Source organism: Nansenia antarctica (genome assembly GCF_963989245.1).
Source record: "Nansenia antarctica genome assembly, chromosome: 1".
Taxonomy (NCBI): Eukaryota; Metazoa; Chordata; class Actinopteri; order Argentiniformes; family Microstomatidae; genus Nansenia; species Nansenia antarctica.
The window spans coordinates 51,872,108-51,888,161 of record NC_137674.1 but is presented as its reverse complement, the minus strand read 5'-3'; the positions used below and the strand labels follow the sequence as shown (position 1 = coordinate 51,888,161).

The 16,054-nt window shown below is 43.7% G+C and overlaps 1 protein-coding gene across 1 annotated transcript in view; it reads left to right on the top strand.

Annotated features, from left to right (window-relative positions):
* Positions 1–14,101, top strand: part of strn3 (striatin, calmodulin binding protein 3) — a 30,290-nt gene extending 16,189 nt beyond the window's left edge. The window contains exons 11-16 of the mRNA XM_080550210.1: positions 533–654; positions 4,419–4,586; positions 10,887–11,027; positions 11,627–11,734; positions 12,013–12,099; positions 12,426–14,101. Of these exons, the coding sequence (XP_080406336.1) occupies positions 533–654; positions 4,419–4,586; positions 10,887–11,027; positions 11,627–11,734; positions 12,013–12,099; positions 12,426–12,595 (796 nt within the window). The 3' untranslated portion in view covers positions 12,596–14,101. The remainder of the gene's footprint in view (positions 1–532; positions 655–4,418; positions 4,587–10,886; positions 11,028–11,626; positions 11,735–12,012; positions 12,100–12,425) is intronic.
* The last annotated feature ends 1,953 nt before the right edge of the window (positions 14,102–16,054 follow it).

The window sequence follows — 16,054 nt, the reverse complement described above, 5'->3', positions numbered from 1 at the left end:
CAGTTTGTTAAGCGTCTTTGAGTGTCTAGAAAAGCGCAATATAAGTCTAATGTATTATTATTATTGTTATTATTATTATCTAGTGGAGCTTCTAAAAGCCCAGAGTATCCAGGGAGTGTTGAGTGCACTCCTCCTGTCGTCCGTACTACAGCATATCCTGGGCTTAACAAGCCTGCAGGGATTGTGCAGTGATAGTGTTCTAAAGTAATAGTTTCCCAACCGTTTTGATGACATCAGCATAGCGATTTTTCCCCGGCACGGAATGACCACTCCAAATCGTAGCTTGTTAGAGAAAGTAGGCAAATAAAATAATAAACTATCCATTGGAAATATTTATTATTACCTGTTCGCTTGACATGTCGGGATCTCGGCTCCATGGACTAGATAGTTGTTTCCAGTAGCCAGTACCAGTGACTAGTGTCAACACAGTTATTGTAATTGCACTATCCACTCATGGCCACAACGGAGCCAGATTTCATGTGTTGCTCCTTTAAATGTAACCTTACAACACCTCCCCCTCCCCCCTCCCCAGGGGTCCAGTCCTGTCCCTGGCTATGAGCTCCAGCGGGGAGCAGTGCTACAGCGGAGGCATCGACTCCACCATCCAGTGGTGGAACATCCCCAGCTCCAACGTAGACCCTTACGACACCTACGGTAAGACCTCCTCCACCTCTCATCTCCATCATGGACCATGGTGGTGTTCTCTAGTTCATCATGGTGGTGGTGTTCTCTAGTTCATCATGGTGGTGTTCTCTAGGTCATCATGGTGATGTTCTCTAGTTCATCATGGTGGTGGTGTTCTCTAGTTCATCATGGTGGTGGTGTTCTCTAGGTCATCATGGTGGTGTTCTCTAGGTCATCATGGTGGTGGTGTTCTCTAGGTCATCATGGTGGTGTTCTCTAGGTCATCATGGTGGTGTTCTCTAGTTCATCATGGTGGTGTTCTCTAGTTCATCATGGTGGTGTTCTCTGGGTCATCATGGTGGTGTTCTCTAGTTCATCATGGTGGTGTTCTCTGGGTCATCATGGTGGTGGTCTTCTCTAGTTCATCATGGTGATGTTCTCTAGTTCATCATGGTGGTGTTCTCTGGGTCATCATGGTGGTGTTCTCTGGGTCATCATGGTGGTGTTCTCTAGTTCATCATGGTGGTGTTCTCTGGGTCATCATGGTGGTGTTCTCTAGTTCATCATGGTGGTGGTGTTCTCTAGTTCATCATGGTGGTGTTCTCTAGGTCATCATGGTGGTGTTCTCTAGTTCATCATGGTGGTGGTGTTCTCTAGTTCATCATGGTGGTGTTCTCTGGGTCATCATGGTGGTGTTCTCTAGTTCATCATGGTGGTGTTCTCTAGTTCATCATGGTGGTGTTCTCTAGTTCATCATGGTGGTGTTCTCTAGTTCATCATGGTGGTGTTCTCTAGGTCATCATGGTGGTGTTCTCTAGGTCATCATGGTGGTGTTCTCTAGTTCATCATGGTGGTGTTCTCTAGGTCATCATGGTGGTGTTCTCTAGTTCATCATGGTGGTGTTCTCTAGTTCATCATGGTGGTGTTCTCTAGTTCATCATGGTGGTGTTCTCTAGTTCATCATGGTGGTGTTCTCTAGTTCATCATGGTGGTGTTCTCTAGGTCATCATGGTGGTGTTCTCTAGTTCATCATGGTGGTGTTCTCTAGGTCATCATGGTGGTGTTCTCTAGTTCATCATGGTGGTGTTCTCTAGGTCATCATGGTGGTGTTCTCTAGTTCATCATGGTTGTGTTCTCTAGGTCAGCGGTCCCCAACCTTTTTTGCGCCACGGACTGGTTTCATGCAAGACAATATTTTCACGGACCGGCCTTTGGGTGTGGGGGCATAAATATATCGAAATAAAATGATACGACCGCAGTGTTTCCTCCAGGAATTTCCACATTAGTGGCGGCCAAGCGAATCCTCGCGCGCACGTGCATCCAGCGTGCACGTGCATGAAACGCGCACGCGCGCTCAAAACAACGACGTAATTTCACCAAAAACTAGAGGGAGCGTGGCAAAAAAAAAAAACTGTTAAGCCATTAAAGCCAAGCGGCAATGTTTTATATAGCAGGTGATCAAATACCAAGATATCCGGAGGCTACAGCTGCAGCAGAACATGGGGAACGCGCATACATACAGCACTGAATGTAGGTTACCGTATAATATCCATCTTTGGATCATAATAATATACATGTGACTGACAGATACGCCAAAGTCAACACACTGACACAGACACAGACACACACAGTGAAAGATAATCAGCTCATCGAATATGAAGTACATTAGAGTACACACAGAACCAGGAACGCACATACAGCACTGAACAACATCCGTAGAATATAAACTTGTGACTGACAGTCACACACACACACACACACACAAAGATCATCAGTTCATCAATACGAAGTAGGCCTACATGAGAGCACAAAACTGGCTAACGTTACTGATTAACTGTTTACTGTAGTGCCGAGAGACGGGAGTCGTAGGCGCCTAGGCGGGAGTCGTAAGCTAAACGTTTAATGTAGGATATGAACGATTGTCAACAACACACTCAAGCAGTAAATAGAACTGAATAAACAACTCGGGTACCACGCACTTATCTGTCCGTGCGGAACAATACTCCCAACCCATAGTTCCGTGGGTGAATTATGTCAACCCACCACATTACACAAGTAAAATCACAGTGTGACAGTCAGATGGAACATTCGGTAAACAGCTGAGTATCAGCTGAGTTAAAGAAAACCAACTCTTACCTTTGATGACACCTACATGAGCCCTGTTTTCCTGTACTTCTCCCTTGTGTCTCTTATTGTCCAAATGTTCCCTGAATTTTAGCTGCATGTTTTTCCAGCATGTAATTCCGTTGTCAATAAAAAAATCGACTCCCCTTCTTTTTTCCCTGCCAATACTGTCGTTGCTAAAGTGACGGCACATAAGAATGGTTTTTTTACTTGCTAATGTCTGCTGATACACCACCACAGCTAGCCGATACTGATGGCTCTCCTTCTGCCACCTGTTCTCCCGCTGTAGACAGAGTGAACCGTTTGAGGGATTTTTGAGTGTGAAACTAAAAGACAGAGTGAATATTATTTAAACGAAAACATATCTACAAATATTATACTAAACTGTACAAAATCATTGTTGTGATTGGACGTTAGCGTTGCTATCAGAGTGAGTGAGTTGATGTTTCTTTTCAAGGGACCGGCGGAGGAGAGGGATATCCTGAAATCCAAATTTCCCGCTAAACTTGGACCAATCACAAAACTGTTTTGCAAGCGCGTCGCTTCGCGCGTGTGGTCTGCAACATTGTAACATTGTAACTTACTGCTCCCTAAATCGGAACAAAATGTAGGTCTGAAAGCAGCCTAAATCTAGCTTCAATCTGGGTTTTTTTTTCATAATAAAGAAAAATAAATCGTCGACTTAGTGGACTGAATCAATTAGTGGCGGAGAAAATTCATTTGTGTCTTTCAGACTTTACAATATTTTTTTATTCATTCTCTGCGGCCCGGTACGGTCCGTGGACCGGTGGTTGGGGACCACTGCTCTAGGTCATCATGGTGGTGTTCTCTAGTTCATCATGGTGGTGTTCTCTAGGTCATCATGGTGGTGTTCTCTAGGTCATCATGGTGGTGTTCTCTAGGTCATCATGGTGGTGATGTTCTCGAGGTCTCTAGTATCACTGAACAGTCCTTTTTTAAAAACATGTTTATGGGTGTCATTGATCTCGTTGATCACTGCTCGCTCCCTCTACAAATTCTTTATTCAAGTCTGATTGAATTGATACAGATTGTGTTCAGACCAATGTTGTCTTTGGCCCAATCCCATTCCAAATGTTTACCCCTACCCCTTGGTTTGGAGTGCCACTCACTTTGCGGCTTGCCCCTCGGAACAGAGTTACAAGGGGTTGTGGTTGAAATCTTCCCCTTTGAAATGGGACAACCCCTCAAGACCATGATACGTCATCAGTAGTATCATAGAAAAACACTTAAGTTAAATTTTGGGCGTCATATGCCATCAAAGGGGGGAAATGCGACTTGGAAATATGTCAAAATGCAGGACTCTCATGCACAAATCAGCCTTAAAACATTGTGGTAACGTTAGATAGCTAGCTAGAGACATCGGCATACTAGCGATTTTTTAGTTATGCTTGTTATAAAGAAAAGGTCTATAATCTAATAAATGACATTAAACTAAGATAATACAATGGTTATCATAGTTTTTTTTTTAATATTAAAGAAAATAATTACATTTATTGTTTTCTTTTGTTGCTTGTGCAGCCATTATCTTGCCGATGATTCCCAAGGCATTCTGGGAGATTCCAACACTTGATTTTAACCCTTGCTTTGGAGTGTGCCTCTGAAAAAACCTGTCCTGTGATCCTTTGTCCCTGACCCCCCCCCCCCATCAGAGCCCAGTGTCCTGGCTGGCTCGTGGCTGGGCCACAGTGATGCCGTGTGGGGGCTGGCCTACAGCGGCATCAAGAACCGCCTGCTGTCCTGTTCCGCCGACGGAACCGTCAAGCTGTGGAACCCCCAGGAGAAGAACCCCTGTATCAGCACTTACAACGGAGAGAGGGGTGAGAACACGGCTTCAGAACCAGGCTTCAGAACTCTGAACCTTTAAGGCTTTATATATAATGTTGCATTATCAGCTTTGTAAAAAAGACCATAATCTGCATAAATTAGAATTGACCTGTACCTTCTCTGCTTCAAGCCCCCTGACACAGCCCTGAGGGTGGGGTTACGTGTATAGAGGTTAGGTGTATAGAGGTTAGGTGTATAGAGGTTACGTGTATAGAGGTGTATAGAGGTTACGTGTATAGAGGTTACGTGTATAGAGGTTACGTGTATAGAGGTGTATAGAGGTTAGGTGTATAGAGGTTACGTGTATAGAGGTGTATAGAGGTTACGTGTATAGAGGTGTATAGAGGTTGTGTATAGACGTGTATAGAGGTTAGGTGTATAGAGGTTACGTGTATAGAGGTGTATAGAGGTTAGGTGTATAGAGGTGTATAGAGGTTAGGTGTATAGAGGTGTATAGAGGTTAGGTGTATAGAGGTTAGGTGTATAGAGGTTAGGTGTATAGAGGTTAGGTGTATAGAGGTTAGGTGTATAGAGGTGTATAGAGGTGTATAGAGGTTAGGTGTATAGAGGTTACGTGTATAGAGGTGTATAGAGGTTACGTATATAGAGGTGTATAGAGGTTAGGTGTATAGAGGTTAGGTGTATAGAGGTGTATAGAGGTTAGGTGTATAGAGGTGTATAGAGGTTAGGTGTATAGAGGTTACGTATATAGAGGTGTATAGAGGTTAGGTGTATAGAGGTTACTAGGGATGTCGCGATCCGATATTGATATCGCATATCGCTGCGATATTGGTCCTGAATGCTGGATCGCAGATCGCACCAGAAAAAAAATAGGCAGCGATCTGGGGCTCGCGATCTGGCGTGTCACTCACGTGATGACAACAGTAGTAGTCAGTGGTCACATGCATGAGAGTTGGCTAGAAGCTACCTGTGTGTAATGAGTCTGACAATGTCATAATGCTAGCTGGTGAAATCATAAACCATTTGCTTAAGTAATTTTTCGGTTATTTACATAGTCTGAAACTACAGATTGTAAGCTTTCAAATGATGCGTCATACATTGAAATCGGGAAAAAAAATCAAGACGACACGAGTATTCAATTCACCGAATGGGAATGCGACACGAGAAAAGTGACTGACCAAACCACAACAACAAACGCTGCTAACAGCTAGCGGCTAACAGTGGTACATCGCTAGGAACGTCTAACTGCGTTTTTATAACATCACAGCATGCTGAGAGAACATGGACGCTAAAAACATATAACTACGCATAATTAGATGAACACACAGTTCTTGCTTTTGAACACGAGCTAAAACGAAAGTATGTTTACAATTCATTATCACTTACCGGTAGCCTGTGGCAAACGAGAACAGTTAATCCAATCCACAGATTATAAGTATGTAGTGATCGTTAAACTGTTTTTTATTATATGGACTGGGTACTTTAAAACTTAAAGTTGCCTGTTGCCTGGTTTCTGGTCTTACCAGCGGGCGTCACTAGGCTACACTTTTAAAAGGGTCCTATAATTGATTTGCCATTTATAAGAGAAGATAAATAGAATAAAAACCTGAAGGCACTACAACTAGAAATCAGACAGTAACTCTTTTTTTTCTACAATGCTGAATGCAGCTGTTTAAATTGTTTTAACTTTAAACCAGTTGGTCACTGAGTACTGCAGAGTACTGTTTTTGTTGCTTGAATAAAGGCTGGCAGTCTTTAATAGCCAACTGTTGTTGTGGACTATAGGGCTGCAACTAACGATTATTTCAATTATCGATTAATCTACCGATTATTTTTTTGACTAATCGATTAATCGGACAAATGAAAAGAACAGATTTCTTTTGATAAATTTTTTTTTATTTAAACTTTTTTTTTTTTTTTTTTTTTTTACATTTGTTTTATACATATACATGTGCAAAATAAATAAAAAATAAAAAATATAAATAAAAAAGGCTTTGCTACATCAAATAGGTTTAACAACCTAGATTGTTTCAATAGAAGTAGTTGAACGTAGTTGAACTCTAGCTAGAACAAGAAAATGCTAGTTTAAAAATAAAAATAAAGTGTTCTTGTGTCTCAGTGGTTTTCAAAGTGCTTTCAACCAACAATTTCAACAGTCTCAACTGCACAACTTGAACCTCAAGTCTGTCTAATCCACTCTCCTCTTTCTACAGGAACTTTGCATTGCAATGCAGAAAGGTTAGCATGTCCACATGCTCCTGGCTAAGACTAGCTCTCTTCTTGGAAGCTATGTTGCCTGCTGCGGAGAAAAGCCGCTCAGATGGTGTTGAGGTGCCAGGGATGCATAAGTAGGACTTTGCTAGCATAGCCAAGGTGGGATATCTATCCTGGTTAGCCTTCCACCAATGTAATGGACTTTGTTCCTTGGCAAGGGATTTCTCTCCAAAGTATGCGAGGACTTCATTCTTCACTTGGCTGGTGAGATCTTCATTTTCCCGCTCTCTACTCTCTTCTTCACTGCTGTTTTCAGAATCGAGGAGTGAGTCAAGTAAAGAGACATTTTTAGGTTCAGCAGCTGTAGTAGAACTGGTGGTGGAGGAGGCAAGGGTTTGGTCGCTGAGACTGTCATGCTGCTCCTGCTGCTGCTGCTTCTCATCCATCATCTCCCTTCTCACTAAGAGTGCCAGTGTTTGGACTTTGCTTTGCACATTCAGGACTTCTTCAGGTGTTAAAAACTTAAGTCTCTTGAACCTCGGGTCCAGGGCAGTGGAGAGGATCACTGTGTTTGGTGCCGTGCCTGAGAAAGAAGTCTCCCTCTGCCATCGCTGTTGGAGCTGCTCTGTAGCAGTGCGTTGGAAAGCCTGCACCGGAGCTGACTCGATGGTTGCACTCTGGGTGGACTTCAACAACCCCTTCACAAGTGGAGGTACTGCAGAGATGGTGATGTACTTCTCCCCACTCATGAAAACTGTGGCGCATTCAAAAGGCTCAAGGGCTGTGGAAAGCTCTCCCAGCAGGTTCCACTGTTCTGGTTTCAAATCCAGGTACCTTTTGCCCCTCTGAGTGACAGATGAGTCCGACAGCGTTGCTGTGACAGGCCACCTTTGCTCAAGCAGTCGGCTTATCATGTAGAACGTGCTGTTCCATCTTGTGCTTATGTCCTGGACAAGCCTGTGCTCAGGTGCGGCCATTTGTTGCTGTTTCTCTCTTAGCTTAGTGCAGGCTAGCTCGCTTCTTTTAAAATGCTCCACCAGACACCTTGCAGCCCCAATAGCTTTGTCAATGCTTGGGTGCTTCAATGCAGAATTGATCACGAGTTGCAAGGTATGGCCAGTGCACCGTACGGACATCCACCCATGCTTCTCCTCCAGTATGTTAGCTGCAGCCACAACATTGGCTCCATTGTCATGCACAATGGCGATGATTTTGCTAGGAGGAATTTCAAACCTGGTGGTTACTGCCTCCTCCAACCACTCTGCAATGTTGGATGCAGTGTGTCTGTCATGCAGTGGCATGGTGGTGAGGCAAATTGACTCCATCTTCCAATCATCTTTGATGTAATGACATGTGATGCCGAGGTATGCTTCAGTGGCTACACTTGTCCACACATCAGTGGTGAGAGCAATTTTGCTTTTGTTGGCCTTTATTGCAATCTTCACTTCCTGGGATGTCTCTTCATATTTCTTCTCCATCAGCTTGGTAAAATGGGTCCTAAATAATAATAATAATAATAAATGTATTTGTAATGCACTTTACATTCTAAACAAATCTCAAAGTGCTACAGAGAAAAAATGTGAAAATGTAAAAGTTAAAAGTTAGAAACCCTACCTTGAGGGTAGAGTGTAACCAGGGTGGAGGGTCTTGACCATTTCTCTGAAGCCGTTATCTTCCACCATTGATAGTGGCCTCATGTCAGTCACTATCATCTTGAGGACAGATAGTGTCAAATAAGCTGCTTGCTGTGGTGTGCATGGAGCTTTATTCCCAGTCAAGTAGCCAGTCATAGTGAGTTGTTTTTTTCTGAAATGAGACAGTATGCGTATGCATAATATAGCATATTTTAAAACTCAATGCATGCATTGTTTTAGTTTGTTGTATAGCATGCAATGTTGAATTCATGAATGCGAGCAAACACTCACTGGCTATCGCATTACATTAGTCATTTAGCTGACGCTTCGCCAGACCTCACAAGTGCGTCTCCTCCATACTAATACAAGTGACTATGAGCATACTCCGGTGCTGAAGGCATAGAATGCGAATAGCAGCAAGCTAAAAATACAATAGGTCATTAAGAGGGAGAATCTATTAGATAAACGATAAGAACTAACAGCCTACAGCTGTGCCAGTGAAACGAACGATCCTCACTTCAAAACGCAACGTAATATAATTACCCTGCTGAGGCTGAGCTGTCTTCATCCATCACTGTCACGTGCTTTCTTTTGAGGTGTTCTCGCATCACCGTTGTGCTCCCGTGCCATGAAAGGTCGGTTTTGCATATGTTGCAGCAAACACATTTTTCTGGAGCTTTTAAAGTGAAGTGCTCCCACACCTTGGACGTCTTCGTTCGAGTAGTTTTCTCCGCCATGATTTAAATGGAGCCGGGTCGAAAACTCCGGTACTTACACCGCCGCGACACACCTGGCACTGATTGAGATGAGATCACTTCTTCTTCAGGGCAGGCTACGCAGTACGCAGGCTAATGTCGCGCAGCTGCTGCCTCTCTGTTGGACTCCGCTACTGCACGTTACTCACGAGACAGCTCCGCAAGACACAGGAAGTAGGTTTGAATGAATGAATGAATGGTCTTTATTGTCATTGCTATAGTACAGGTACCAAACAAGTTGAAACAACGACATTTGGGAGGAATGGCTCCCCTGGTGCTAGGAAAAAGAAAAAAAAAACGAAAAACGAAAAAAAAAAAAAAAAAAAAGTTCTGTTATGGAACAAGACCCAACGAATCGATAATGGAATTCGTTGCCAACGAATTTCATTATCGATTATTATCGATTTAATCGATTCGTTGTTGCAGCCCTAGTGGACTATACTGGGGAAGTATTTGTTATTATTCAGGAGTAAAACAATAAATACAGATATCGGGCCCATTGATTGATTGAAAGTAAGAAAGTTCAAACGTTAGCAAATATAATTGGAGGGTAGGGAGGGAGAGAAGGAGAGAGAGCGGGATGGTGTCGGCACACCAGAGAGAGATAGCAAGAACCAGGTGAGAAAGTGGACAGGTAGTCAAGACCACATAAGTAAGTAGCCTTGAGAACCGATGGTTCTGGAGCCTAATGGCCCATAGGGCAGGAGCCTATCTCCTGTTTCCGTAGCGTGAGGCGGCTTAATGTACAAGTACACCCCTGGACATGACGCTGGTATGAGGCAGGGTCTTACCCCCTGGGGGGGGGGGGGTCCATGCCACGGTCCATGCCACCCCCCCAAGGCAGCAAACCTAGGGGAAACACTGGGTTAGGTGTATAGAGGTTAGGTGTATAGAGGTTACATGTATAGAGGTGTATAGAGGTTAGGTGTATAGAGGTTACATGTATAGAGGTGTATAGAGGTTAGGTGTATAGAGGTGTATAGAGGTTGAATGAATGAATGAATGAATGAATGAATGAATGAATGAATGGTCTTTATTGTCATTGATATAGTACAGGTACCAAACAACGAAATTTGGGAGGGGGGGCTCCCCTGGTGCTAGGAAAAAAAAAACTAAAAACAAGAAGGGAAAAGAGCTGGTTTACATAAATAAAGGCTATGTACACTATCCACTATACTATACTATACAAATAAAACACTGTGCTGTACTCTATGCTATGCTATACCTATTCTAACATTTCCTATCTCTGAACCTTATGTACCCGAGGGTTGTCATATTGCACATAGTGTTATTGCACATTCATTTAAAGTGTCGCAGTTTGCAGGTTTGAAATGTTCACAGTTGTGTTTCAGTATTGCACTTGATTTCAATCTAGTAGCTGCCATCAAATTGTCTAGATTGTCCAGGGCCTAGAACCTAGGTCTTTGCTGTGTTCAGGGCCTGAATGGCCCTGGGGTAGAAGCTGAGCTTCAGTCTGTTTGTCCTTGCGAACATGGTCCTGAACCGCCTGTCCGAGGTTAGGTGTATAGAGGTTACGTGTATAGAGGTGTATAGAGGTGTATAGAGGTTAGGTGTATAGAGGTTAAGTGTATAGAGGTGTATAGAGGTTACGTGTATAGAGGTTACGTGTATAGAGTTGTATAGAGGTTACGTGTATAGAGGTGTATAGAGGTGTGGTCACTTCCTGTCCCTGACCCGTTGTTTCTCCCTGTGCGTTTCGTACCAACAGAACACGGCGTGCCGACCGCGGTGGACTTCAACGGCTGTGACCCCGCCCACATGGTGGCGTCCTTCAACACGGGCGATGCCGTCATCTACGACCTGGAGACCTCGCAGGCCGCCGTGACCTTCAACACGCAGGGAGACAGCAGTGAGTCTAGCTGCTCTACATCGACATCACCTGACTTATATCTACATCACCTGACTTATATCTACATCACCTGACTTATATCTACATCACCTGATCTACATCACCTGACTTATATCTACATCACCTGATCTACATCTACATCACCTGACTTATATCTACATCACCTGACTTATATCTACATCCCCTGATCTACATCACCTGATCTATATCTACATCACCTGATCTATATCTACATCACCTGATCTATATCTACATCACCTGATCTATATCTACATCACCTGATCTATATCTACATCACCTGATCTATATCTACATACCTCTCTCTTCTCTCTCTCTCTTCTCTCTCTCTCTCTCTCTCTGCTCGCTCTCTCTCTCTTCTCTCTCTCTTCTCTCTTTCTCTCCTCTCTCTCTCTCTTCTCTCTCTTCTCTCTCTCTCTCTTCTCTCTCTCTGTTCTCTCTCTCTCTTCTCTCTCTCTTCGCTCTCTCTCTTCTCTCTCTCTCTCTCTCTCTCTCTCTCTCTCTCTCTCTCTCTCTCTCTCTCTCTCTCTCTCTCTCTCTCTCTCTCTCTCTCTCTCTCTCTCTCTCTCTCTCTCTCCCAGCCCTGCCAGCTGCCAACCACATCAACAAGGTAGTGAGTCACCCCACCCTGCCTGTCACCATCACCGCCCACGAGGACAGGAACATCAAGTTCTTCGACAACAAATCAGGTGATTAATCTGCGACCCCGCAGACATAATCAGCCTTAGTCTGGATGTGATGTGACTACAGCTGTGATATCTATGACTGACTGACTGATTATCTTACTGCCTCTCTCTCTGTGTCTCTCTCTCTCTCTCTCTCTCTCTCTGTCTCTGTCTCTTTCTCTGTCTCTCTCTCTGTGTCTCTCTCTGTCTCTCTCTCTCTGCCTGTTTCTCTCTCTCTCTGTCTCTCTCTCTCTCTGTCTGTCTCTCTCTCTCTGTCTCTCTGTCTCTCTCTCTCTCCTCAGGTAAAGTGATCCATGCGATGGTGGCCCACTTGGATGCTGTGACGAGCCTGGCTGTGGACCCCAACGGGATCTACCTGATGTCTGGAAGTAAGCACCGCAGCTCCATCACACCTGCAACGCCACGCACTTCACTGACGTTGTTTACAAAGTACTGCACACACACACACACACACACACACACACATTGTGAAAATGATAATGCATTTGGAAATTAGGTGCATTCAGTTGCTCTCCATTCTGAATGCGTTTGTGTTTATATAACCGAAGAGAATGTCAGATTTGCTGATCTCCCTCTCGTCCTCCTCCATCTCCTCCTCCTCCTCTCCCTGCTCCTCTTCCTCCCTCTCCTCCTCCTCTACCCTATCCTCTTCCTCCACCTTCTCCTCCTCCTCCTCTCCTCTTCCTCCTCCCAGGTCACGACTGTTCCATCCGGCTGTGGAACCTGGACAGTAAGACCTGCGTCCAGGAGATCACCGCCCACAGGAAGAAGTCAGACGAGTCCATCTATGACGTGGCCTTCCACCCCACCAAGGCCTACATCGCCTCCGCAGGCGCCGACGCCCTGGCCAAAGTGTTCGTGTAGGAGGAGACGTGCTCTGTTCTGGTCTGGGCCGAGAGTTAGAGAAACACACACGGAGAGATGGAGAGATGGAGAGAGAGAGGGAGAGGGAGAGAGGGAGAGAGAGAGAGAGATTTTACAGTACAGTACATGACACTACATTGATGCTGCCCCCCCTCCCCTCCCACCACCCCCTACCCTGTCAAACTCACAGTTGACTGATAACAGATGCCAAGGGGGCATTAGACACAGAGGGTTGGGGGGATGGGTTCGGGGAGCGCCCAATCAGTTTTATCTCTGTTTTCCAACTAAGAAACGTTTAAACTGTAATTTACTGTACGTGTGCTGGAGAGAACCAGTGTGTGTGTAGCCTGTTGACCGACTGGGTCCTGAGCTGATCTGATATCTGTTCTGTAGGTGTTATACCACGCCATGACGAGTCATACGTAACGCGTCTCCGTGCGTCGTCCGGTCACTGATTGGAAGACTGGGTCATGTGACCCCAGCCCCTGGTGGGCCAACGGAGACCCAGCCTGCGTTCACCCAACCCTCGACGACTCACTCACCCAACATCCATGTAGCGTGAAAAAGAAATACAAATAAAATATGAAAAAGTCAATCAACTTCATACTTTAGCATTAGTTACATACAGTACATGACATTTTTGTGTAAAATAAATATAGTTTTTATAATCCTTTTTATATAAATACAGTCTGTCGTAACAGTACTGAAAATTAAGTAAAAAAAAAAAAAAAGGGAATATTTATTTCCTATCTGAACCCTCCATCATGACGCGTTGTGTCCCCGCCCATCTACATCCTGTTTCCTGTCACTTGACGCTGCTCAGTGAAGCCCCACCCCGCCCCCAGGATGCTAACTCTAACGCTAACCTAGCTAACCTAGCTTTGACACTGTCTGTCTTGTCACGTGAGACTGTAGTAACAGAGAGCACCGCTCCAGGCTTCACCAGAGCTCTTTTAGAAAATAAACTGCAGCATCCTATCACTATGTGATATTTTTGTACACCTTACTGTATTTGAGTTTATTTATCACAGGTTAGAGACATCTTAATGCTATTTATTTCACTTTCTGTTTTAGTCTTATCCTCCTTTTAAGTTTGATTACAAAGCCAAGGATATCTCTAAGATTGGGCTGTCCCGAGAGATGGACCAGTAGTTCTGCACCTGTCGGTTGGTGGAAATACTCTTGTTGAAATGCATCTCTGGTCTGATGATGGTCTGTCAGTCTCGTTCTGATAAATAAATGCTTTGATGCATGGGGAGTAACTTTTATTTGTCTTTATTCCATGTTTTTTTTTTTTTTAATAACAAACATTTTAAGATGAATCACGATTTAAAACAATCTTTCTTTTGTTTATACTTTCCCATCCTTTATCCTGTAAAACTATTTTATTTTCAAACATGCTACAATTTATGGTGTAACTAAAGACGTTTTTTTGTTTGTGTAATGCATGATTAATACAATAAAGTATTTTTTCTAGTCTTCCAAAAAAAAAAAGGCTCTGATCAGTTTGCGAGTTTTGATGAGTTTTGTATTTTAAGGTTTTTTGATTTACAAACTATGAATCATCTGATTTTAAAGATTGTACCACATAGCAAAATACAACTGTTGAAAAGTCATGTATATAAAATGTCTATAATAAATATTAAATGGTGTACCTGTACATAAAGCTTGTGTCTGATTTATTTATATGAAGTGTTACCAGGTTAGGGTATAGCACAGGTATGGGGAGAAGGGCTTGAATAAACTAAACTCCTCAAAAAAAGTTTGAATACGTTATTTCAGTCGATTCTTCCTCCCCTTTAATAATACCAATTGGTATTGTATTTTATATCGTTGGAAAGCCTGATTCGTCACTTTTACAACGAGGTACAACTTGTAAGGATCATACATTCATGGAATGAGTAACAGAGCTAAACGTGTGGATAGCGGCCCAAAAAGATTTGCCAAAATCCCCTGCAATATTCTTCTGTTGGTATTCACTCTCGTTTTGAGCTTCAAGTGCTGGCAGGTGTATGTCAGTCACAGGTGTGTGACTGGCACCTAATTGACAGGAATGATATTCTGGGGCCAGTGGCGATCCCACTGACCTAACTCCATCCTCCATGATGACAACGCTTGCCCCCACAGAGCCAGGATCATCACAGAGCACCTCCAGTATGTGGGAGTGGAGAGGGTGGAATGGCCTGCTGTGAGTCCAGACCTCAACCCAATTGAACACTTGTGGTATCAGCTTGGGTGCTGTACGTGCCAGAGTGACCAGCGCAACCATGTTGGCTGACTTGCGGCAAATCCTAGTTGAGAAATGGGATGCCATCCCACAGCAGTGTGTGACCAGGCTGGTGACCAGTCCAGCATGAGGAGGAGGTGCCAAGCTGTTGTGACTGCGTATGGATCTTCCACACACTACTGAGGTGACCTCAGTGAGGTCCCTGACAGTGTAAAATTAATAAAGTGTAAAAATGGCCAACATGCGTTGTTTTTTCCTTATTACTGTGGGAGAGTGCAATCATCCAATCCACCAAGCAACTCAAAACGAGAGTGAATACCAACAGAAGAATATAGGGGATTCATTCCACGAATTCATGATCCGTACAAGTTGTACCTTGTTGTAAAGGTGACTAATCCGGCTTTCCAACGATATAAAATACAATACCAATTGGTATTATTAAAGGGGAGGAATAATCAACAAAAACAACTTTTCCGAACTTTTTTTGAGGGGTTTATTTGGAATGTATGAGGAGCGAACAATGTCATTAATGACCTGCAGGGGGCGACATACTGCTCACCCAGTATCAAGTCATGACAAATCACCAACTCAATCAATGCTACAACTATGAAAAACTAATTAAAAAGAAAGGATGCTGATGAACATTAATTAAACATTAATTACATTCATTAATGTTGACCATCTACTGAGTGCACCAGTGATGAGTCCGATGCATGCACTGATGTACTGCAGACACATGGTGGAGTCATTTAGTTAGTCAAATTTCGGCAAACAATTCTCATAAGAAAAGTACACGCTCGTGATGAATTGTCTTAGTGATCTCTGATCTCGGAATCTTTTGAAATAGAAACGTTGTTGTGTCAGCAGTACCTGTTGACATGGAAGACTATAGATCTGTAAACTGTGAAACTGTTGGTTTGGACTAATAAACTACCAGAGGACATCCAAGCTACTGTAGCAGGAAGGCTGGAGAGGCCATGAATGAACTCAAAAGCAGGCATGCTTTATTTATGGCTGGTGACCTTCTGTTAGACAACTACTTTACACACCTTGTGGCCTGTGTACTAAACTGCCCAGATGGCCAGGTCAGATGGGGTTGTCTCCTATTCCCCCTCCCCTAACTGGAATACCAGAGGGGTGGGTTATGTTCCTGTATGAAAAGGCTACTCTTGAGAGTGATAATGAGAGAAGCCTAGGTGCAGAGCTAGTAAGAACATATATGTATATACCCA